At 42.7% G+C, this 25,326-nt stretch overlaps 2 protein-coding genes across 2 annotated transcripts in view; one reads left to right on the top strand and one right to left on the bottom strand.

The window, feature by feature from the left end:
• MBTPS2 (membrane bound transcription factor peptidase, site 2) overlaps window positions 1-7,551 on the bottom strand; it is a 48,752-nt gene extending 41,201 nt beyond the window's left edge. The window contains exons 1-3 of the mRNA XM_048862903.2: window positions 7,381-7,551; window positions 3,034-3,182; window positions 895-1,033 (exon numbers count right to left, since the gene is read on the bottom strand). Coding sequence (XP_048718860.1) covers window positions 895-1,033; window positions 3,034-3,182; window positions 7,381-7,455 — 363 coding nt within the window. The 5' untranslated portion in view covers window positions 7,456-7,551. The remainder of the gene's footprint in view (window positions 1-894; window positions 1,034-3,033; window positions 3,183-7,380) is intronic.
• LOC125642126 (uncharacterized) lies at window positions 7,528-24,296 on the top strand. The gene is made up of 3 exons (XM_048862927.2): window positions 7,528-7,612; window positions 22,279-23,298; window positions 23,686-24,296. Exons 2-3 carry the CDS (start codon window positions 22,719-22,721, stop codon window positions 24,225-24,227), a joined length of 1,122 nt encoding a protein of 373 aa, XP_048718884.2. The 5' UTR covers window positions 7,528-7,612; window positions 22,279-22,718; the 3' UTR covers window positions 24,228-24,296.
• The last annotated feature ends 1,030 nt before the right edge of the window (window positions 24,297-25,326 follow it).

The following is a 25,326-nucleotide window of genomic DNA, read 5'->3' as shown; positions in this document are numbered from 1 at the left end:
ATTCAATAAAATTGATGTAAACAATGCAGAACAACCTTACATGACTTTATATGAGAAGACAGATGCACTCTGGTCAGATTATTATACGAGAGGAAATAAAATTAGCTACATAACCCTTCTTGTAAACTAAAACTATTTATAAAGGTGATGTCATTCCTTCTTCACTGCCTCAGATATTCCAAAATAAGAGATAAAGAAATTTTAAATGCAAACTCTTCCATTCAGCAAAACAGTTCTCTTCTTCTGGCACTGTATGATTTAGTGTCTGGTATCAGAAACCCGTGCAACAAATGAATACAATGTTATTAGCTCTGTAACCAGACATTGCCAACAGAGATAACAAAAATTGCTGTCTCGGATCACCAACTCGACATATGATCCTTGCGTGATTCAAGTGTTTAATCAGCTTCACAATATAATCCTTGCCTCCCACTATCCTGAACAGTTGTTCATCCTTCCTTCCCCCTTCTACTGACATCCTGAACCAAAACAAACTGAAACACATCTTTTTGTGGATTACACACATGGCTTGTTTTGCAAATTTCAAACCCATCACCCTACCCATCCCAAAAAGTAGGGATTCTAAATAGCTGAGTGGAGGCAAACCCTTATAGCTGATTGGTATTCTTAGTAACTGTGACACTTTCTGGGTATTCAATATGCATACTATCTATTCCAAATTCCTCTGTGCTTTTTTTATATAAACTCTCATGTGTTGCTACCTCTTTTTTTAAAGACTAAATAGGAACATGGCCATTTTTGGTATAATTGGTGAGACTTCTAATCTTGTGTGGGAAGATTTCAAGATCAGAAAGGCTAAAACATCTCCTATGAAGACATCTCTTTGGAACAGGTTATAATTCTTAAACTGAAAAACAGAGAGGGAACACTTACCACGACTTGCAACATACGATCATTCTGGACTGCAGGAGCCTCAGTTATCATCAGCGTCAGTGTCTGTATCAGTGTCTTTCCAAGGAGAACAACAGAACCAAACATGGCAACTATGCCGAACACCATTCCTATACTGAACCTGAAACAAAGAGAAACAAATGGTCTTGCGCACATAAAATAAGCAACTGCATATCATGAAGACACTTAAATGCATCAGTGCAGCCTAACATATCAAACAACGGGTCAAAACTTCCCCAGTGCTATTCTGTCCCTCTGGTATATCACCACAAAAGTATTAGCAACCAATAGAAGGCTTAAGCCTACAGGAGCAGAACTGCATTTTTCTCCAGTGAAGAAGTTAGTGTCATAATGTTATACAAAACCGCATCCAGTTGAGGGTCAGGATTAGACAGTGATTCACATTGTTTCCATGCCACTAGAACAGGAAATACTTATTTTCTGATTATCATAACTTGCAAAATTTTATTAATGTTTCTTAACCAATGGGAGGCAAAATTGGTACTTAAGGCATTAAATGGTATAATGGTATTTAATGCATTAGATGAAGCTTATTTTCTGGCTAAAATATTGCAAGTCGCTGTAAGCTTTTTTCCCTCCTCTAACAGTTTCATTGTTCCACTACCACCTTTCAATTGAACCTCATCAGGAGTTAGTCAGTTAACATATTTATTTTAAGCTGCTTGCATTTGTAATTAAAATAAAAGGGACAAGTGGAAGCCAGTATGTTCTTTTTTGCTGTAAGATATTATACATATTATAAGAAGGCTATTTATGACTGATGTAAACCCATTTTAACCTAAAGTTATCTTACATAAGAGGAAACTTAAACAAAGAGCATCAACTCAGCAGATCTTTCCTCTTTTATTCACTCCTATCCCACTGACAGTAAAAGCAAAATAAGTTCAGTACTGAACAGAAAGATTAATACATACAATGGAACAAATTCAAGACTTCTCAGCTGTTATTCCCAGAGTTAGTGCAAAATAATGCTGGAAACACAGTTTTGCATGCATTTTCTGGCCCCCCGAAAAGTACGCACAGTGCCACTGTGCATATCACTCACACCAGGAGCATAAAAAAATTCCAGCAGAGGAAAGTGTAGAATGGATATAGGCTAAAATGTAAGCAATGCACCCTAACTCCCCACACAGCTGTAGAATGCCCAGTAAAAGGCTTTGCCAACAGAGCCAAACTTGTGGCCCGATTTCTGTCAGGGTTCAAACCAAGCAACTTTTTAAGCTTGTGCCTCTGGCCAGCCAGAGTACTGAATTTGGTTCCACTGATTTCTCAGATTGTCCTCCCCACCAAAAGGTGTAATCCTGAAATGGGACTATTTGCATACAGTCTAACTGACTTCAAAGGGACCACTCAGATGCTTGCAGGAAAAAGCTGCAGGCAGTATACCAATATTGTAACAATAGCATGATTTTTGTCTGCTGCAAAATACCAACAGGCATTTTAGGTAATACTGCAGAATTATTTCAGCTCAGCTTCTTGTTTATCTCCTTAATGAAAACAGTTACTTTATAAACAAACACTTGATTTATAATAAATGTTTTTGAAAGAGTACAAAGTAGAAAAGGATCTTCTATACAACAATAAAAAAGTATGCTAAGTCTTTAGCAGAGCAGACCAGGAAAAATTAATTTTTATTTCTTTATTGGGTATTTCATAATCTCTGAAACTATAAAGTATCAATGGTGCACTGACAATTTTCAGGGAAATTAGATTAGGAAAACACCTAACTTCCATTAACTTCTATATTCTAGTGTCCAGGGTGGAGCTCGGTGTACAGGGCTGGATATACCTTGTAAGACATGAAAAGCTACTTCTGGGTCTCCTAATAAATATATAACCTAGGAATTTACAATGTTTACAGCACTGAATTTTTTTCAGCCAATATTTTGCCAAACACGGATTTATAAAAAGAGAAAGAAAAGAAGATTGGTACTGTAACTACATTTGTGTGGTTTTAATACAAAGTTATCAAGGTTGCATTATAACCTGATCATTTTAAATCTAGCAGTGTGGTAATAATTATTGCTACTCTGATAAACAAGAGGAAAGTTTTCTAGTGTTTCTCCAATACAAGGCCAAACTAGAATTCTGAAACTGTACCATAGATAAAGAAATCTGGGTTTCCATCGTCCCCAACTGTAGAATAGACGGTTGAAGAGAGCAGTCTGCCATCGCATATGAAAAGGAGAGATGCTCAGCCCATATGACATCAGCCAATCTTCATAAGATGCTTTCAGAGAGCTAGATGACTATAAGAAACAATGGAAAGTTAGTTTGACACAGAGCTTTCGGGAAGATTTCATGTAATGACATCCAGTAGAACAAAGAGAAGAGTAGTATATGGGAGTATGTATGTGTGCATATAGCAACACTTACGTAAACCATGCAAAAATAATGCCTGCAGGCACCGCCCCCTACAGCTTCCATTGGCCGAGAACCGGCAAGGGGTTGGGGTGCAGGGAAGGGTGGGGAGTGAGGGAGGGGGGCTCAGGGCGGGGGGTTGGGGTGCAGGAGGGATGCGGCAGGGGGGCTCAGGGCAGGGGTTTGGGGTACCAGCTCTGGCCTGGTGCTGCTTACCTTAACCGGCTCTGGGGTGGCAGTGGTGCGCAGCGCGGCTAAGGCAGGCTCCCTGCCTGCTGTGGCCCCGCGCCGCTCCGGGAAGCAGCCGGCACCACATCTTTGCAGCCCCTGGCAGGGGGAGGGGGCGGGGGGCAGAGGCCTCCATGCGCTGCCCTCCCCTGCAGGCACTGCCCCCCGCAGCTCCCATTGGCCAGGAACAGGCAGGGGGGTGGGGTACAAGAGGGGTGCAGCAGGGGGCTCAGGGCAGGGGATTGGAGTGCAGAAGGGATGCGGCAGGGGGGCTTAGGCCAGGGGGTTGGGTGCAGGAGGGGTGCAGGGTGCAGCAGGGGGCTCAAGGCAGGGGGTTGGGGTGCGGGGTGCAGGCTCTGGCTCGGCGGCGCTTATGTTGAGGGGCTCTGGGGTGGCAGCAGCATGCAGTAAGGCAAAGGCAGGCTCCCTGCCTGCCCTGGCCCCACACCGCTCCTGGAAGCGGCCGACACCAGTTCCCTGCAGTCCTTGGGGGTGGGTGGGGAGTGGGCGGCGGGTTCCGCGCGCTGCCCTTGTCTGTAGGTACCTCCCCCGAAGCTCCCATTGTCCACGGTTCCCCGTTCCCGACCAACGGGAGCTGCGGGGGGCGGTACCTGCAGGTGAGGTGAGGGCAGCGCACGGAGCCCTCTGCCCTTCCTCCCCCAGGGGCTGCAGGGACGTGGTGTCAGCCGCTTCCGGGAGCAGCACAGGGCCAGGGCAGGCAGGGAGCCTGCCTTATCCCCGCAGCACCATGAGGATAGCAGTCCTGCGGGCCGTAGCTTGCCCACCCTGGCCTATATGGTTTGCAGGATCAGAAACTGTTGGCATGTCTACATGTACGGCGCTGCAGTGCATCTGATGAAGATGTTCTATGCTGGCGGGAGAGAGCTGTCCTGTTGGCATAATAAAACCACCTCCACGAAGGACAGAAGGTATGTCAGTGGGAGAAACTCAGGGTGGTGGTTTATTCACACTCTGAGCGACGTAAGTTATACCGACATAATGCATAGTGTAGACGTAGCCTAACTGAGCAACCTTTGTATCGTCACTATTGGATGAAGAGCATCCTGGTAACAACAAAAAGACTTTCCAGTCCCCATGCATACTCATTTTATCTGCTAATAGAAATATACCTGGTAACACTAACAGTATTTTAAGGCAGTGTATTATTACAAATGCCATATGACAAACCAATAACAATTTCACACATCACTACCGGAGCAAAAATGCATTAATAGCCTGAGTTATGCCCTCTATATTATTGCATAATCTCAAAGATTGTGAATGCCTGTTAAACGTCTGGGAAATTTATATAAATATAATATAGAAAATAGAGCAACAGAAGTTGAGCCATGAAAACAAGTTATTAAAGGAGGAAAACCACTACAGCGCAGCAATCACAGCATAGAGATCTTTCTGTCACCAAAAGTATAATCAGTTCATATATGGAAAGCCACTTTGTCTTTTTTTGTATATTTAAATTGTAAGCTCTTTTGGGCAGGGACTATTTCTTACTACGTTTGTACCCTGGCTAGCGACATAGAGTCCTGATCATAATGAGGCTCTTTGGATACCAGCATAATACAAATAATAAACACCACCTTTCCTTTTAAGTACCCACTAGTCATACTAATCTGATTATTTGCCTAAAGTCTGGATCATGCCTTCAGTATGACTGAAGCACATATGGTTGTGATTTATATACCTACCAAAAGTCAGAGACACCCTGTTGACATTCAACAGTTCCAACACATTCCCTGATGACTAAAGATATTCAAATTTGGGATTTTTCCTGGACTGTCCTGCTCTCCTCAAGAGTCCTCTTAGGACTGCTACCAACTACTCAATTGCCTCTAAACCATATGGTTTCTTTTCTTCTTTGCTCATGGATGAGCAGTATCAAAGGGGATCTAAAAAGAAAAAGGATGGCTGCGCAGACGGACTGAGAAACCCATTTCAAGGCCCGTATCCTGCAATGAGATGTAGACGAGCAGACCATTTGAACTCCCAATTATTTCCGTGGGTCTCCACACAAGTGTAAAAGTTTTGCTCACATTCAACTATAGGATAGAAGCCCAAAATTGTTTGTCAAAACAGCATCTGAACAGCTAAAATCAGAAGACAGCCTGATGGCTGGTCTTTTTTTGATTACCTAAGAAAGAAAGATCGTAGCTCAGATTTTGGATTTTTTTCCCCCCGTGTATTCAACCACTCCTAATTAATGGAGTGCCTAGCTCAAGTCTGTTGTTCAAATTGTATTTGAGCAGATCTAGAACAAATATTGACACATTTTTTAAAATTACTCATTTTTTTTACAAATAGGTTATTGGACTTTTTGTCAGCTTAATTATTAAATCATAATATCACAATATTTTTCTATAAAATGCTTTGCAAATATTGCTTTCATTATTCGCTGAGCCTTATTTGTTTTTTTTATCAAGGCAAGCAGCAGGGGGAGGTGCTTATTACTCCTGTTTGCTCATCTTCTAAATATTAAGAGAAAATATGTTTAAGAGTTTGTTCCTATATAATTTCTAAAAATATTTTTACACCTAGCCTACAACTAAATCTGTTTGCCTTATTGAAATAAACTAGGTTTCACCATGGCTGGCGTGAGTGATTAAGATTGGAGAATTAGGACCTTTGCTCTGAAAAATAAGGACAGCGTGGAGAGAGCACTACATTTGATATTGACAATCACTGTTCTCAGGTTTGTTACACTTATTTTTTTTTGCACAAGTATTTAACAACTTGGATCTACTTTCAAAGGACAAGCAACAAAACAAACAATTAGCATCAACATTAAAATTTACTGAGCCAAGTTTTGCTAGTTATGAAGATATGATACTTCCTCTGCGGAGGATAGTACTTTGCATGATCTCTATACAGACCACTGTATTTATTTATTCAGATTTATAAAAATGCAAAAAGAGGCACTAATCCATAAGCTCTATGGCAGGGTTCTCAACCTTTTTCTTTCTGAGGTCCCCCCAACATGCTATAAAAACTCCATGGCCCATCTGTGTCACAATAACTGGTTTTTTGCATATAAAAGCCAGGGCCGGCATTAGGGGGTAGCAAGCAGGGCAACTGTCCAGGGCCCCATGCCACATGGTCCCCTGCAAAGCTACATTGCTCAGGCTTCAGCGCCGGGTGGTGGGACTCAGGGACCTGGGCTTCAACCCCATGTGGCAGGGCTTTGACTTTCTGCCCTGGGCCCCAGCGAATCTAATGCTGGCCCTGACCCGCAGACCCCCTGAAACCTGCTTGCAGCCACCCAGGGGGGCCCAGACCCCTGGTGGAGACCCACTGCTCTAGGGTCCCTTGACACAGCTGCAAAACACATCCTTAATGCAGCAATTTGACCCACCACACATCCCTGCCCCTGTCCCTTTTCCTTTCAACCTCTCCCACCGCCTCCACTGCCATTTTCAAATGCCTGGAGGGGATAAAAAGGAGCCTCCTCACGCTCCCTGAAGAGTACATTAGGACTATTTCATTCACAAGTGGGTTACGCAGTTTTGTTTTACTGCTTATGTCTGTGATGACGAAAGCTTAGGCTCAAATACATGGGTTAGTCTCTAAGTCCCCCTTTCTTTTTGCGGATACAGACTAACAGGGCTGAAACCATTCACAGACAAGACACTAAGGCCGATACACAGGGCGGCCTCGGGACGCTGCAAGCCTGGGCCGGGCCCGGGGTGCGAGGCGCCCCCGACAGACTCGGGGGTGCGGGGGCGCCCAGCCAGGCCCGCCCCTCGCTGCTGCTGGGGCCGCCGGCCCGCAGCGACCCCTCCCCCGGGATGCAGCCGGGGGTCCCGCGCTCCCCGTCCCTTCGGCCCGCTGCCCCGGCGACCTCACCCTCAGCAGCGTGTCCGCCAGGTAAATGACGGACCAGCCCCCCAGCACGCACACCACCACCGGGATCGGGATCATTGCGGCACCCAGGAGGAGGACGAGGCGGCGGCCGTGGGGGTTCCCGCGCACAGAGATGCCCCCGGAACGAAAAGTGCATCGGAACCGTCCTGCGGCAGCCCCATTTTCTGGTCGGACACTTCCGGGCAGGAGACACGGGGGAGAAACGGCACAAGCGGTACGGAGGCGGTTGGATTACGTCATGATGTATCTAACCTCCCTTATCTCCCCCTCCCCATGACACGCCACCGCGGCGAATGGTCGCTGGTCCGCATGCGCTTGCCGCTGCCTTCAGCGGGGTGCGGGCTTTGTTTGCGCAGGCGCGCTGAGGTCCCTGAGATGACCCCGCGAACACTGGGGAGGGTGCTGTGAGAAGAGCGCCTGTGGATTGTGCGCAGGCGCAGTGAAGTGTTTTTTTCCCTTCCCCCCCCCCCACAGGCTTCTTTTGTAGTAATGGCTCAGCTTGGGCGGTGCGTGGGGTTCCAGCTGCGCGGGCGGTGCGGGAGGCGCTCAGTGAAGGAGGAGCCTGCGATGACCTTGCTGCCCGGTGTCATTGATCCTCACATGCTGTGCGCCCCTGTCCCATGCAGCCCCCTCTGGCATGGTGGTGGGGGAAGAATCCAGCCACATGCCTCCCTCCTGCACCCTACACCACAGAGAGGAGGAGGGCAGGGCCCCAGGCTATGCCCAGGGAGCACCATAGCTGACTACAATAGTGCCATGCAGCAGAGGTGCTTGGCCCAACGGCCAGGGCCCTGCTTTAACTGCCTGGGTTGTGTTAACCCAGTCCCTCTTTGAATCTGTTTCTGAGCACTCAGAATTTCAAACCCTAGCCTGAGCCCAGGTGTCATAGCCCAGCACCTGCCCCCTCGGCCCTCTCCTTGCTGCCCAACTTACCCTTTCATTTAAAAGGAAATTAAGTTTCTGACACTAGGTGGTGTAAAGCAGTGCTACCCAAAGTGGTGGTCTGTGGACCGGTGCTGGTCCGCGAGCCATCAGCTGCCAGTCTTCGTGCACATTGGAAAAAAAAAATTGCCGGTCCCTCACATACATCAGATAGCTTGAAGAAAAGGAGTACTTGTAGCACCTTAGAGAATAACCAATTTATTTGAGCATGAGCTTTCGTGAGCTACAGCTCACTTCATCAGATAGCTTGAGAAGCACTAGTGTAAAGAAAAGCTTTCCAGTGTGCACTGTTACAATGCTGCCTTCGTGAGTGGGAAGAGAGGTCCTCTCTGCAGTACAAATTCAATTCTGTCTGAGACCCTACTTACAACATAGGGTATGCCTGCCTGCACTTAAGGTAGGGTGTAAAGTGCATACACTGCACACTCCCCCAGCATGTGTATAAATAGCAGCGTAGACAGTGATGCACTGCTTAGGCAAGTAGAGTACATAGGGAAAGACTTTGGCATCAGGGAAAGGCTCCAGTTGCTCGAGCCTTTCGCTGTAGTGGGGAAAGGCTCTGGAAGGGAGCTTTTCCCTGCCACAGTGAAAAACTGTGGTACTTGGGAGCTGCCAAAGCCTTTCCCCACTGCCGCCCTCTTGACAGAGTCTTTTAGTGTAATATGTAGCTACACACCATAGTGTGGACTCAACTTGCCTTTCACTCGGGTATGTAGTAACACCTACCCACACACTGCCCCAAGTGTTGACAGGGTCACAGTTGTATTGTGCTAGAGTTCAGCAAAGATTCCACTTTTGTCCTCAAGTCTGCAGATTTGTACAGGCAGAGCCCTCAGGCCATGTGGAGCCCTACAGCAATCACTGAGGCTTTGCACAGCTCTAGGGATCCATCAGAGCAGATCTGAACACAGAACTGGGGGCTCATATTGTGGATAGGATCTTACTGTGTTTTAACGATCTCCATGGATTGGAGACGAGCATGCATATAGGAGGAGATCACAAAAACATAAATCCTTGGGGTGAGGTCCCCATCTTAAAGAAACTATCACAACTTCCAAAAGCTACTTGCAGCATTAGAATAGAAATCAGATGCCAGAATGTTGGAGTGTTTTCATTTAGTCTGATTTCATATCAAGTAGTAGCAGAATTCAGTCCTAGAATAATGCCAGGACTGATTTAGGGACTCATAGAAGATATTTGAGTAATTTTTTCCCAGTGCTGGCATAGTATTTTGGCATAAATAAGAATATAAATAACTGAGCTTTTAAAATGCAGTATTAAAGAAAAAAACTTGCAGCACAAATAACGTGTCCAAATCATTTGGGTATTTCCTCATTAACTCTTCTGTACTCCCTAGTTATAAAAATTAACACATTTCACCTCTCCTCCCCCAGTTTTCTTGACTTCTATGCACTACTATTCAAATACACCACTTTGTATCCTGCTGAAGAAGTGCAATTTTATTGAAACTTGTAGGAAGGTCAGAATTGATTTTAGAAAGCCCATAGAAGTGAAAGATTTACAATCCTACCTACATGAACTAATGTTTTTTTATTAGATTCCCTTTGGGAAAAATAACAATTGTGCTTACTTTTCTTTTGTATTGATATTTCTGAAAAAGTGTTAATACTTCCAAAATTCAGCCCTTTTATCATTTTTTTCATTAATTTCTGCAGAAAGCCTGTTACAGAAGTGCTGGAGTCAACACAAAAATAATTCTACAAGGGGTGGCTATGGCTATTCTGTAGCTCAGTCTGTTCAGTTCTTGTGTGCTCATTTGAAGACTAGCTACACAGAGCAATGATGCAGCTGTAGTTATATTAATTACACACACATTGAAAGTAGGGCTGTCAAGCGATTAAAAAAATTAATCACGATTAATCGTGCAATTAAACAATAATAGAATACCATTTATTTAAGTATTTGTGGATGTTTTCTGCATTTTCAAATATATTTATTTCAGTTACAACACAGAATACAAAACGTACAGTGCTCACTTTATACTTATTTTTTATTACAAATATTTGTACTGTAAAAAACCAAAAGAAATCTTATTCTTCAATTCCCCCATTACAAGTACCGTACAGCAATCTCTTTATCATGAAAATGAACTTACAAATATAGAATTACATACAAAAAAACTGCATTCAAAAATAAAACAGTGTAAAACTTTAGAGCCTACAAGTCCACTCAGTCCTACTTCTTGTTCAGTCAATCGCTCAGACAAATAAGTTTGGTTACAATTTGCAGGAGATAATGCTGCCTGCTTCTTGTTTACAATGTCACCTGAAAGTGAGAACAGGAGTTCATGTGGCACTGTTGTAGCTGGCGTTGCAAGATATTTATGTGCCAGATGTGCTAAAGATTCATATGTCCCTTAAATGCTTCAACCACCATTCCAGAGGACATGCATCCATGCTGATGATTGATTTTGCTTGATAATGATCCAAAGCAGAACGGACCGATGCATGTTCATTTTCATCATCTGAGTCAGATGCCACAAGCAGAAGGTTGATTTTCTTTTTTGGTGGTTCAGGTTCTGTAGTTTCCGCATCGGAGTGTTGCTCTTTTAAGACATCTGAAAGCATGCTCCACACCTCGTACCTCTCAGATTTTGGAATACACTTCAGATTGTTAAACCTTGCGTTGAGTGCTGTATCTATCCTTAGAAATCTCACATTGGTACCTTCTTTGTGTTTTGTCAAATCTGCCGTGAAAGGGTTCTTAAAATGAACACTACGTGCTGGGTCATCATCCGAGACTGCAATACCATGAAATATATGGCAGAATGTGGGTAAAACAAAGCAGGAGGCATACAATTCTCCCCCAAGGAGTTCAGTCACAAATTTAATAACGCATTATTTTTCTTAACAAGTGTCATCAACATAGAAGCATGTCTTTTGGAATGGTGGCCAAAGCATGAAGGGGCATATGAATGTTTAGCATATCTGTCACATAAATACCTTGCAGTGCTGGCTACAAAAGTGCCATGAGAATGCCTGTTCTCACTTCCAGGTGACATTGTAAATAAGAAGCGGGCAGCATTATCTCCTGTAATTATAAACGAACTTGTTTGTCTTAGCGATTGTCTGAACAAGAAGTAGGACTGAGTGGACCTGTAGGCTCTAAAGTTTTACAGTGTTTTGATTTTGAATGCAGTTATGTAACAAAAAAAATCTACATTTGTAAGTTACACTTTCACAATAAAGAGATTGCACTACAGTACTTGTATGAGGTGAATTGAAATACTATTTCTTTTATCTTTTTACAGTGCAAATATTTGTAATAAAAATAATAATATAAAGTAAGCACTGGACACGTTGTATTCTGTGTTGTAATTGAAGTCAATATATTTGAAAATGTAGAAAAACATACAAAAATATTTAATACATTTCAATTGGGATTCTATTAACAATGCGATTAAAACTGCGAGTAATCGCGATTAATCGCGATTAATTTTTTTAATTGCTATTATTTTTTTTTGTTAATTGTATGAGTCCCCTGCAATTAATCACAGCCCTAATTTAAAGATAAAAAGGAAAATTCTACTAGCTTCATGTACGAAAATGCATCTAGTGTAAACCTAAACTATGTACTCCCAGGCTAGTCTCTGGGAATATCTTAAAATGTATAGGATCATCTCCTGAAAACAGTTATGCATGTGAATAATTTTACTCACATGAGTAGTCTCACTGAACTCAGTCACAGTAAATAAGATCTGTGCCTGCTATTATGTGTTTGCAAGATTGGGTCTATAAAAGGCGTCTGTGAACATTACTATAGTTTTGTTTCCTGCTCTCTCTGTAAACTGCATAAAATACCATTTGTGAAACTGGCATAGAACTCCAGCAGTGCAAATCAGAAAGAATGTTCCTAAAATATACTTTGTACATCTTACAGACAGAAGTCCTAATACAGACAAAACACACAAAATTGCTGGCTTCTGCAGAAGAGGGAGCCTCCCACAATGCAGAGGACATATTTTTGAGTAAATTGAATACTGAACCTGATTGTCCTCTTATTACAATGACTGAGTATTTTGAATGTGACAGGAATGCATGAATGAGCCCTTTATTATCATAAAATATGAGACTGTTCAAGAATGGTTGTTATGGAAGCAAGTGGTTTCATTTTATATGTTATTATTTTTATGCCAGAATTAAAGGATTTACCACTTAAGATAGATAGGATAGACATACCCTCAGTTTGTGTTTGCAGACTTGCAGAGGATGCAGGGGTTTGCATGCTGGCTTCTGTAAAATGTTTGGTCAGAACCCTTGCAAAAATCTATTGTGTAATATGCAGTAAATAAATAAATCAATGTAAAACACACTGCAGAGATTAGAAACATTTTTATAGACAGCACTGTACAGACAAGGTACTGTGCCTCAGTTTAAGGAAGTACTTGAGCACATGTTTAAATCCATTCCTATTCAGCAAAGCATTTATGCATGTGCTTAATTATTTTTATTTATATTACCATAGCACCTAGGAGCCCTAGGCATGAAGTTGCATTGATGTGTGTAGTCCCATTGGTTTTATATTAGATGGTCAAGATTAAAGATTAAGATGGAATAAGAGCATTTCAATAAGGCTACCTATGTAAGTAGGTACTACACAGTTTGTGTGAGAGTTGCAGAATCAGGCCCTAAGTAGGCAACAGCCACATCTTGCACTAGCTGAGTTTTCCAAGTGGCCTTCAAGGGTATCCCCCATGTGCAGCACACAGCAGTAATACAAGCTGAATGTAAAGGCATGGATAACTATGGCAAAGTCTGTATACCAAAGCAGCAATATGAAAATGCAAACATTCATATGCTACCTTCTGAAATAGGCAGATCTTGCAAAAATGGAGCAAATACCAGCTAACCTTAGGTTGAAAAAATAACATGTAGTATATTCAGAAGTATAGTCATCTGGCCATTGAAAATCCTCCCACCAATTCCTCCGCAAAGTTTCAAGGCCATATGTGAATCACCAGAGAGCATGAAAATAGGCTCTGCTGTTTATCATCACTGTGACATATGGGTCAATTTCCTGCAATATTCTTGAGAAACCTTTTTGAATTAAGTTTAAGTAGCTTTGGATTACATTGTATTAAATGTAAAATTTATATGTTATTGTGGGAAGTGCTGAGAATATCAAAGGACTATTTTAAACAATTTGCCAGACAAGAAGGAATTGTTGGGATAAAGTTAAGCAGATTTCCTAGGAAATATCTGAAGGAAGGTGAATGCAAATTCCCACCTCCAGACACAACCTGCTGCAGCTGTGCCATGAGGAGGGAGCCAGTGTCTGCCGATCACTTGTTACTTGAGGACACAAAGGCCCAAACTTTATATAGGAAAGAATGAACTGTGCATAGTTGTTCTTGTTATGAATTTGTAACCACAGAAAACCCCTCTGAATGGCTGTTCACCTACCAGAGCCTTTGTTGGAGGTGGGATGGTCTCTGGCAAGCTTAGTAGCATCTGTGTGTAATTCTTTTATTGTGTTTATTATGTTTTCTCTGTAATGCTTTCACCTTAAGAATAAATGTGCTTGCTTAGAAGGAGCTCTGTGGTAACTTATAACCGTTGGCAATTATATTGTTCATTGCCTTTGAAGAATAAGCAAAGTATGGGTGCTGGCCTGGTTAGCCAGTCTGGCTTGCTGGGAATAACACAGTGTAAGCAGGGAACTATGCAGCCTGGAAAAAGCTCAGTCAGGTGGGAGAGAGACACAGGACTCCACCCAAGAGAGGTGCTGGCTGAGGAGCCAGAATCCTAAAAGTGGCTGCCCTGGGTGAGCCCCGGAGGGGAAATACAGGTGTAAGTTGCTCAGAACTATGACAATTACTATTTCAGTATTGTTAAACTTAGTGGATAATGTCTCAGCATGTGTGGCTAAAATATGATTATCAAGTGTCAAAATGTAAAGCATATGATCCATAAATTGTGGATAAATTGTTAAATTGTGTAAGTTTCTGAATGATAGCTCTTTGTACTTATTGTACTTTTGGCCAAAGGATCCCAAAGAATTTTAAAAATATTAATTTGCCTCAGAACATCCTGTGAGGCAGAGAAGCAGAGTGCTATTCAGATTGTACAGATAGGGAAACTTGGACACAGTGTTGAATGTTTTGCACAAGGTCATATAGAAATGATGATGTTAACTTCTATATGAAGATTAAAACAAAATCTATAAGCTACAGGAAAAACATGCTCTGAAGAGAGCTGGGCAAAGACCACAGAAATGTTTACACAAGTATTTACTTGAATTTTAAAATATATTTTGCTTCAGCCAGTCTGCACCCCATATGGGTTTGCTTTCTGTGAAGATTTGAGCACTTGAGTTTCACTGCCAGAAATGTCCACAGAAGGCTTATATCAAAGTCAGAGGCACATACTTGTGGAAAGTGAATCTTTAATACACAGGTAAGTATTGTCTTGGAAATTAGCATTAGGTAATATGATATTGCTTCCATTTCCCATCTGACACACACAGTTAAGCAATACAGCTTGAATTTCAACTACTCAAAATGTAGAATAAAGCATCCAAAATCGTATTTGTCAAATAAGTTACAATAGTGTATTTGAGGAATATTTTACCTGCTCACAGTATTCCATGAGCAGAAAAACAGGCTGAATTTGTGAAGTTAGTTATTTGTTACAAATTATTCACACAGCTATTGTTCTGATCCACAGTCATTTCGAGATGGTTCTGTTTAAAAACTGCATGTATGTAGATTAGTACTAAGACAAGTTAAATTCACAACGTAATCACTGTTCCCAAACAGTGTATAAGAAATATGAGGTTTCTAAGGAAGAGCAAGAAGTTGTAGAGACAAAAATCTTTATTTACAGGGTACCTTTTTTGAATTTAGAAATATATTTTTGAGGAGCAATCTTGATGTATGAGAAGCATCATGCGTTACCAGTAGTGAAGACAGTCAATCCATTTCATAGTTATATAAATACTCATTATATGGATACACATAACTAAACCATTAATGTTTCCTTTTAAAACTACTAATTTTTTAGAAAGTTAGACTTAACCCCCACCCTCAAGTTATATATTCTATATTAGAGATAACATAGAATCATAGGACTGGAAGGGACCTTGAGAGGTCATCTAGTCCAGTCCCGTGCACTCATGGGAGGACTAAGTATTATCTAGTATTAGTATCTTCTATCTACTGTACTAGTATAGTATAGTATACTACTATAGTAGACTGTCTACTATAGTAGTATCTAGTATTATCTAGACCTGTGATGGGCTTCCCGCAGCTCCCATTAGCCTGGAATGGCAAACTACAGCCACGGGGAACTGCAGGCGGCTGTGCAAATGTAAGCAAACGGTCTGGCGGTCCGCCAGTGGATTATGCCATGGGCTGCGTGTGCCCTGTGGGCTGCAGGTTGCCCACCACTGTTCTAGACCATTCCTGACAGGGGTTTGTCTAACCTGTTCTTAAAAATCTCCAGTGATGTTGATTCCACAACCTCCTGAGGCAATTTACTCCAGTGCTTAATCACCCTGACAGGAAGATTTTCCTAATGTCCAACCTAAACCTCCCTTGCTGCAATTTAAGCCCATTGCTCCTTTTCCTATCCTCAGAGGTTAAGAAAAACAAATTTCTCCCTCCTTGTAACAACCTTTTACATACTTGAAAACTGTTACCATGTCCCTCTCAGTCTTCTCTTCTCCAGACTAAAGAAACCCAATTTGTTCAATCTTCCCTCATAGGTCATGTTTTCTATACCTTTAATCATTTTTCTTGCTCTTCTCTGGACTCTCTCCAATTTGTCCACATCCTTCCTGAAATGTGGCTCCCAGAACTAGACACAATACTCCAGTTGCGGCTTAATCAGTGCAGAGTAGAGAGGAAGAATTTATTTTCGTGTCTTGCTTATAACACTCCTGCTAATACATCCCAGAATGATGTTTGCTTTTTTTGCAACAGCGTTACACTGTTGACTCATATTTAGCTTGTGGTCCACTATGACCTCCAGATCCCATTCTGCAGTACTCCTTCCTGGGCAGTCATTTCCCATTTTGTCCTTATTGATTTTTATCCTATTTACTTCAGATCATTTCTCTAGTTTGTCCAGATCATTTTGATTTTTAATCCTATCCTCCAAAGCACTTGCACCCCGTCCCAGATTGGTATAGTCCGCAAATTTTATAAGTGTACTCACTATGCCATTATCTAAATCATTGATCAAGATATTGAACAGAACCAGACCCAGAACTTTTCTGTGAGCAGAAATTAAAGCTCTCCCAATTCCTGTTTCTTTGGAGTACATTCATTGTGGCTTTTGTCACAGATATACGGCTAGCTGCACCTCTGTACCCTTTCTAGTCTGTCTGAATATACTCAGTTGTCAGTCGAGCTTTTAGCTATCCCAGAGCAGAATTGCAGAATTCTCCCATACTCCAATTCTGTCACAGCTTTAGAAGCCTGTGCTGTGTTATGGGTGGGTGAGTGCAGGGGCATATAGAAAAGCAGAAAGACTCTGAATGCCGGAGAATCCCATATATCCATCATTATGCAGGAATACTTAAATCCATGTAAAACCTTAGTCAAGTTAAAAAGATTTATGGCAAAAGCATAATAACACTAATCAAAAATAATTGGGCATATAAATACAAAATAGAACATAATAAATGAATAAAGATAAAATCAAATTCAATCAGTCTCAGTGTCACAAGCAACTAGCTGCTAAATAACAAACAGATTTATCTTGAGATTAATTATCTACATCTCTAATTATTTTTCATTTCAGCTTTGATCTATTATTGAAATGCCTAGACTTCTTATTCATATATTACCATAAATGCACATGAGGCTTTAAAAAAATAAGGACCTGCCTTGATGTACTTTACTGTCTAAAGTCCTGATCCTCTCGTGAGTTCTGCATGAGTGCTGAAGTCTGCCCAACTTGAGCTCACTGCAGGATCAGACATAAATTCAGATGGGAATAACAGGAGGATAGGACAAAACTGAGCTGGAGTGGCACAGAAAGGATTTACGGGTTAGGATGAAGACAATACAATTAGGAGGTCACTTGGGTGAGTAAGTGCATGAGCCTTGAGGTCTGCAAAGGGAGTTTTGGGATTGTTTTGAGCTAATATTTGCAAGATTATAGTTCCCAAACATTTTTCGAAGAAGTGAGCTTTGAGAAATGACTTAATGAGGGGAGGGCAGAGTCACAGCAGACTATGGACCCGATCCAACAAACATTTTAAACACATGAGTAGTCCCGTGGGACTTAAAGTCCATGCATAAGTATTTGTAGGATGAGGGCTCAGGTCAGAAAGAGGAGTTTAGGCATAGGGAAATGCATGAATGAAGGTTTGGGCATGAATGGGGGAAGAGACAGAAGAGATAGCCAGATGAGCTGAGTGAGAAGTGTGGGGGAGGGGGAAGTGAGTAAAGGAAACAAGAACAGAGAGAGGAAGGAAATCAAGGCACAAGATGATCACTTCGGTGACTGGCACACTACAGAGATGTATATAGAGAGATTGATTTTAGATGATTAAAGGGTGACTATCCACCATTTCACTTACTCTATCTGAAAGATGTTCAGATCATAGGAGTTAGCCAGGCATATAATATTGTTATGCTGTTTTAAACTGAATTCTTAAAATAAATGTAAAGAGTGCTTAAGTTGCTATGTAAAACTAAGGAGAAGATGTGACACAGTTTTGTAAGTAGAAAAGGAGCACTTGTAGCACCTTAGAGACTAACCAATTTATTTGAGCATGAGCTTTCGTGAGCTACAGCTCACTTCATCAGATGTATACCGTGGAAACATATAAAAGTCAGGAAACACGGTATACATCTGATGAAGTGAGCTGTAGCTCACGAAAGCTCATGCTCAAATAAATTGGTTAGTCTCTAAGGTGCTACAAGTACTCCTTTTCTTTTTGCGAATACAGACTAACACGGCTGTTACTCTGAAACCTGAGTTTTGTAAGTAGAATTTCAGGTGTCTGTTATTCATAGTGCAAAACCATTCTGGTCTTAACTTAAAGATAGAGTCAAAGTTCTCTGTTAAGTTTCAGGTATCTGCTTACAAAAGATAGTATGGATACCACAGACAAATAGTAGGCACTTTTTTGTTGACCTTTTCAAACAGCCCAGTAAAATTGGTTCTTAAGTCTATGTTTGCATGGCACACCTTAAAGGGATCAAACACAGGCTAACAGATAGGCCTCAAAACAACTGTAAATGGTGCCTCATCATATTCTTGGAGTACAGATCCTCTGTCTCAGTGGTTCTCAATCAAGGGGTTGCGAGCAGGACCAGTGTTAGACTTGCTGGGGCCCAGGACAGAAAGCCTAAGCCCTGCTGCACAGGGCTGAAGCCTGGGGCTCTGAGCCTTGCCACCTGGGGCTGAAGCAGAAGCCTGAGCAACTTAGCTTCATGGGGGCCCCTGTGGCATGGGGCCCCAGACAATTGCCCTGCTTGCTATCCCTTCATGCCAGCCCTGACTTTTATATGCAGAAAACCATTGTTGTGGCACAGGTGGGCTGTGGAGTTTTTATAGCATGTTGGGGGGTCCTCAGAAAGAAAAAGGTTGAGACCCTTTGCTCTATCTAGCAACCTGTCCTGAGAGCTCAGACTACACAGTCTCTCTGCCCAGTCCTTGTTACCAATGCTGACTCATCAGACTCTCCCTATAGCTTAAGCTACATCCTCTCCCAGAACTCGACCCAGAAGTCTGAGCCTCCTGGGTTCAAAGGGCCACATGGTAGGTGTACCATATAACACACAAAGAATTCTAACACATTATCGCTCTCTTCTTAATCACATGAGAAATACACAGATCTCACAAATAACAAACACATGCATTTCCCCTCCCTCTAGCTCACCCTTCCCTTGAGCGGCCTTGGGGTCCATCTGTGTTCAGGAAGGCAGGCTTCACACTGCTTCATCAGGCTACCTCGTGCAGCTCCTCTCAGCCTGAGCTGGTAAAAAGTGGCCAAAGAGCAAAGAAGTCAGGTCCTGTCCTTTTATAACCTTCCAGACAGTCATGTGACCTCCTGGTCATTACCAACGGGTAACCTTGTTGTTAGGTGACTTCTCCCCTAACAAATCAGTTCTGGCTGGGAGCCAATCCATTGTCTATGAGGTTTGTATTTTAGTAGAGGACCATCTCAATTTCACCACCCCCTGTTGTCAGCTCGGCTCCACTACACCTTGGCATTTCAGCACAACATGAAGGTGAAGAGACCACAGAGAAGGCAACTAACCGCCACACTCAAAATGAACTTTGCTGGTTGGTCAAGATTTATAGAGACTTCATAATCTCATGTGGGATACATAAATTGTACAAACAGATTTCCAAATAGTCACACAGACCCACTGACTTTGACCCTTGAAGCTTTTGGAGTACATCTTCTCTAGGAAAAAAGGTGTGTTCTTAACTCAAGCTAGCTAACATGAGATGAATTTCTAGTGAAGACAAGACAGTCTGCAGTTTTCATGAGTCAGCAAGTTAGACGTGAGGCTTTACCTTCACCTGCTAATTCATGTGAAACCTACAAACTAACTTGTCTTCATTAGGATTTTACCTCATGTTAATTACCATGCATTAGCTAACTCAGATAAAGAACACACCTTTTCCTCTAGTGAAGGCAAGGCCTTAGTTCTAATCTTGCTGTGGTAATATCTTGAATCCCTACGCAGCAAGTCCAGCCAGTGTACAGGGACTTTGCCAAATGGCTATCTGCTGTAGCCTCTGACCATCAGTTGACAGACTCAACAAATAAAGGTGGTATAAATCTGCAGTTTTCAAATGTTGTTTTCATATGACAGTCACTTTTCAAACCTCACTTTCAGCTCCTTGAAGAGAGCTGGCTTTTCAGAATTGAGCTGTACTTCAAAAGGTAATCCCCTGTGTAACACAGCCAGATGTAGCTGAATGAAGCAGCTTAATACTTGCAGCTTCTTATTCAGGTTCTGTGTTATCTTTGGACAGGAAATACGGCCAGCCTTTCAGTACACAGCCCATCCCCTCACATGACGTAAACTATGTCTAGTTTTAAAAAAAGTCTGCATAATTTCCTAGGAATTGTTATTAATGATTATTTAACTCTAGAGATTTGTGTTTGTTTTATGAAATAAAACATTTAGGAGTTAGATACTGTGGGACTTCGCTATTGTCCTGTCTCCACCCTGATTCCATTCACTGATTTATTTTTGTATATTTATAATACTTAATTGCAGGGGACCACAGATGATTTAAAAAAAGGTTCCTTTAGCACATTCAGTAAAAGTAAGGTTTGATAGAGATCATTGAACACTGATAGAATTATGCAAGTCCTGATACTGGAAAAAATTAATTCTTGTTATTTGTATGATTTTTTTCAGAAGTTGCAGAAGGGGGTTTAAAAATATATTTGTGGATGTTTCTAATGGGAACTGCAACAAGTAGATCAGTTTCCTGTTATTGATAAACTAGGAAATTGAAAGTTCTTGAAGCTGAAATCATCTGGATCTTTTATTTCATCTGCAGCGTATACAGTCTGAATTCATTGACTGATGGGCCACAGAAGGTTCAGAATTCATTATAGATAAATCCTGTAGAGGTTGGGTGCTTGTTAGCTAAACTTATTCACACTTTTTGAGGTCTCCTTGATCTTTCACTCCGTCCAGTCCACCACATTTGGCACGCTTCACTTCAACTCTCTCTCTCCAAACAGACTTCTGAGCTCTAGCATGCTTCTCTACCCAGACAGACTTACCATGTCCCACTAGCTCTTTTTCTTAGTTGATATGCCATTTGTGGGAGGGAGCATCAGAAATTAGTCTGAACTCTCCTGCTAGACTTTGGACAACGACTCCATTCAAATCTGTTGCATGTGCTGCTGGGGATCAAGGGACCCCTGAGTGCATTTCCTTTCCACAAAGCCCAATGAACCCTCCTAGTCGGACAACTGAAGATAGAGACTACCATAGCTCAGCAGAACTGCTGGAAACAGCATTCAGCAAAAGGAGTTTGTCCTGGCATTGGTAATACAGTGAATGGGTATTTGACCTTTCAAAAACAATCAGATTTGTTTGTGTTCATAATATGGAGTCAGATTCACCTGGTTCTTATTTTTCCCCAAACTTATTTGCCAAGAACTAAATCAGATGCTGCAGTGTAATGGTTTTAATTTATTTTCAAAATGATATTGAATCACTGGAGTGCTTTAGACAAGATATTTATCATATCAGCACATTGTTTTCAATGAGTATGTATTTTAATCAGTACACTCTTCGCGTGTTGTCAGTTGTGCTATATATGGTGGCTACATTTTCCTAAGAGCAGAATTGAAATAACGTAATTGTTTGTGCTACAACCCCACATTTCAATTTATCAAGAGGTTTTTGATAAGTGAGATTTTAATGCTGTGCACAAAGAGTATGAGGCAACTGATATTAGATGTGGTCAAGGCTATTATGTTCTAGGATTTGTATGGGTTACATTGACAATGTGGTTTGTAAAAGCCTAATATAAAATCTTGATAATGCAAACACAACTATTAAAGATGTTAGAACTTCAGGAATTAGAATAAGGTCACCTGGCAGCGTCTAATGAGACCACTCTCCTTAACACAAGGCTAATTATTTCTTTGTGGAACAGATTGTAACAATAATCACTGATCTTCAATTTGAAAAAAACAGAGAAAGAAAGAGAGAAAGAAAGAAAGAGAACCACATTTGACAACTCAAAAATGTATTTGCAACAAAGATCAGTTAAGTTAATAATGTTTTATGATTTCCATTCCATTAGTATATTAAAGCATGGCAAACACTGTTTGCATATAATCCTGCACTGTTATTAAATGTGTTGGCATAATTATCCAAGAACTCAGGAGAAAATGATTTTTCTTTTTTCTTTTCTTTTCTTTTCTTTTCTTTTCTTTTCTTTTGTTTTCTTTTCTTTATGTTAAACATTTGTGTAGGTTGGGGAAAACTGGAAGATACATCATATATGATTCACATGACACTTTGTTAAGTCACTTACCTTCTTCAGATGACATTTCTTTGCCCTGGTCTACACTAGGACTTTAGGTCGAATTTAGCAGCGTTAAATCGATTTAAACCTGCACCCGTCCACACAATGAAGCCCTTTATTTCGACTTAAAGGGCTCTTAAAATCGATTTCCTTACTCCACCCCTGACAAGTGGATTAGCGCTTAAATCGACGTTGCCGGCTCGAATTTGGGGTACTGTGGACACAATTCGATGGTATTGGCCTCCGGGAGCTATCCCAGAGTGCTCCATTCTGACCGCTCTGGACAGCACTCTCAACTCAGATGCACTGGCCAGGTAGACAGGAAAAGAACCGCGAACTTTTGAATCTCATTTCCTGTTTGGCCAGCGTGGCAAGCTGCAGGTGACCATGCAGAGCTCATCAGCACAGGTGACCATGATGGAGTCCCAGAATCGCAAAAGAGCTCCAGCATGGACCGAACGGGAGGTACGGGATCTGATCGCTGTTTGGGGAGAGGAAGCCGTGCTATCAGAACTCCGTTCCAGTTTTCGAAATGCCAAAACCTTTCTGAAAATCTCCCAGGGCCTGAAGAACAGAGGCCATAACAGGGACCCGAAGCAGTGCCACGTGAAACTGAAGGAGCTGAGGCAAGCCTACCAGAAAACCAGAGAGGCGAACAGCCGCTCTGGGTCAGAGCCCCAAACATGCCGCTTCTATGATGAGCTGCATGCCATTTTAGGAGGTTCAGCCACCACTACCCCAGCCGTGTTGTTTGACTCCTTCAATGGAGATGGAGGCAATACGGAAGTAGGTTTTGGGGACGAAGAAGATGATGAGGAGGAGGTTGTAGATAGCTCACAGCAAGCAAGCGGAGAAACCGGTTTTCCCGACAGCCAGGAACTGTTTCTCACCCTAGACCTGGAGCCAGTACCCCCCGAACCCACCCAAGGCTGCCTCCTGGACTCAGCAGGCGGAGAAGGGACCTCTGGTGAGTGTACCTTTTAAAATGCTATACATGGTTTAAAAGCAAGCATGTGAAAGGATTACTTTGCCCTGGCATTTGCGGTTCTGCCTTTGCAAAAGGTTTCTGGGGAGGGCAGCCTTATTTCGTCCTTCATGGTAGGACACTTTACCACTCCAGGCCAGTAACACGTACTCGGGAATCACTGTAGAACAAAGCATTGCAGTGTATGTTTGCTGGCATTCAACCAAAATCCGTTCACGCGGTGGGAGGAGGCAAAATGCGACCTTGTAACGAAAGCACATGTGCTATGTATGTAATGTTAACAGCAAGGTTTACCCTGAAAGAGTGTAGCGACTGTTTTATAAAATGTGTCTTTTTAAATACCGCTGTCCCTTTTTTTTTCTCCACCAGCTGCATGTGTTTCAATGATCACAGGATCTTCTCCTTCCCAGAGGCTAGTGAATCTTAGAAAGAAAAAAAAACGCACTCGCGATGAAATGTTCTCCGAGCTCATGCTGTCCTCCCACACTGACAGAGCACAGACGAATGCGTGGAGGCAAATAATGTCAGAGTGCAGGAAAGCACAAAATGACCGGGAGGAGAGGTGGAGGGCTGAAGAGAGTAAGTGGCGGGCTGAAGAGAGTAAGTGGCGGGCTGAAGACAGGGCTGAAGCTCAAAGGTGGCGGCAGCGTGATGAGAGGAGGCAGGATTCAATGCTGAGGCTGCTGCAGGACCAAACCAGTATGCTCCAGTGTATGGTTGAGCTGCAGCAAAGGCAGCTGGAGCACAGACTGCCACTGCAGCCCCTCTGTAACCAACCGCCCTCCTCCCCAAGTTCCATAGCCTCCACACCCAGACGCCCAAGAACGCGGTGGGGGGGCCTCCGGCCAACCAGCCACTCCACCACAGAGGATTGCCCAAAAAAAAGAAGGCTGTCATTCAATAAATTTTAAAGTTGTAAACTTTTAAAGTGCTGTGCTTAAAGTGCTGTGTGGCATTTTCCTTCCCTCCTCCACCACCCCTCCTGGGCTACCTTGGTAGTCATCCCCCTATTTGTGTGATGAATGAATAACGAATGCATGACTGTGAAGCAGCAATGACTTTATTGGCTCTGCAAGCAATAATTAAAGGGAGGAGGGGAGGGTGGTTAGCTTACAGGGAAGTAGAGTGAACCAAGGGGCGGGGGGGGGTTCATCAAGGAGAAACAAACAGAACTTTCACACCGTAGCCTGGCCAGTCATGAAACTGGTTTTCAAAGCTTCTCTGATGCGTACCGCGCCCTCCTGTGCTCTTCTAACCGCCCTGGTGTCTGGCTGCGCGTAACCAGCAGCTAGGCGATTTGCCTCAACCTCCCACCCCGCCATAAACGTCTCCCCCTTACTCTCACAGATATTGTGGAGCACACAGCAAGCAGTAATAACAGTGGGAATATTGGTTTCGCTGAGGTCTAAGCGAGTCAGTAAACTGCGCCAGCGCGCCTTTAAACGTCCAAATGCACATTCTACCACCATTCTGCACTTGCTCAGCCTGTAGTTGAACAGCTCCTGACCACTGTCCAGGCTGCCTGTGTATGGCTTCATGAGCCATGGCATTAAGGGGTAGGCTGGGTCCCCAAGGATACATATAGGCATTTCAACATCCCCAACAGTTATTTTCTGGTCTGGGAATAAAGTCCCTTCCTGCAGCTTTTGAAACAGACCAGAGTTCCTGAAGATGCGAGCATCATGCACCTTTCCCGGCCATCCCACGTTGATGTTGGTGAAACGTCCCTTGTGATCCACCAGAGCTTGCAGCACTATCGAAAAGTACCCCTTGCGGTTTATGTACTCGGCGGCTTGGTGCTCCGGTGCCAAGATAGGGATATGGGTTCCGTCTATAGCCCCACCACAGTTAGGGAATCCCATTGCAGCAAAGCCATCCACTATGACCTGCACATTTCCCAGGGTCACTACCCTTGATATCAGCAGATCTTTGATTGCGTGGGCTACTTGCATCACAGCAGCCCCCACAGTAGATTTGCCCACTCCAAATTGATTCCCAACTGACCGGTAG

This window comes from Caretta caretta, chromosome 1 (assembly GCF_965140235.1).
Source record: "Caretta caretta isolate rCarCar2 chromosome 1, rCarCar1.hap1, whole genome shotgun sequence".
Lineage (NCBI taxonomy): Eukaryota > Metazoa > Chordata > Testudines > Cheloniidae > Caretta > Caretta caretta.
Note: the sequence above shows the minus strand (reverse complement) of the source record. Positions and strands in the feature narration are given on the sequence as shown.

Coding starts and splice junctions, on each gene's coding strand:
- LOC125642126 (XM_048862927.2), top strand. CDS start 22,719: ATGCAGAGCTCATCAGCACAGGTGACCATGATGGAGTCCCAGAATCGC. Junction 23,299..23,685: donor AGGCGGAGAAGGGACCTCTG/GTGAGTGTACCT, acceptor TTTCTCCACCAG/CTGCATGTGTTTCAATGATC.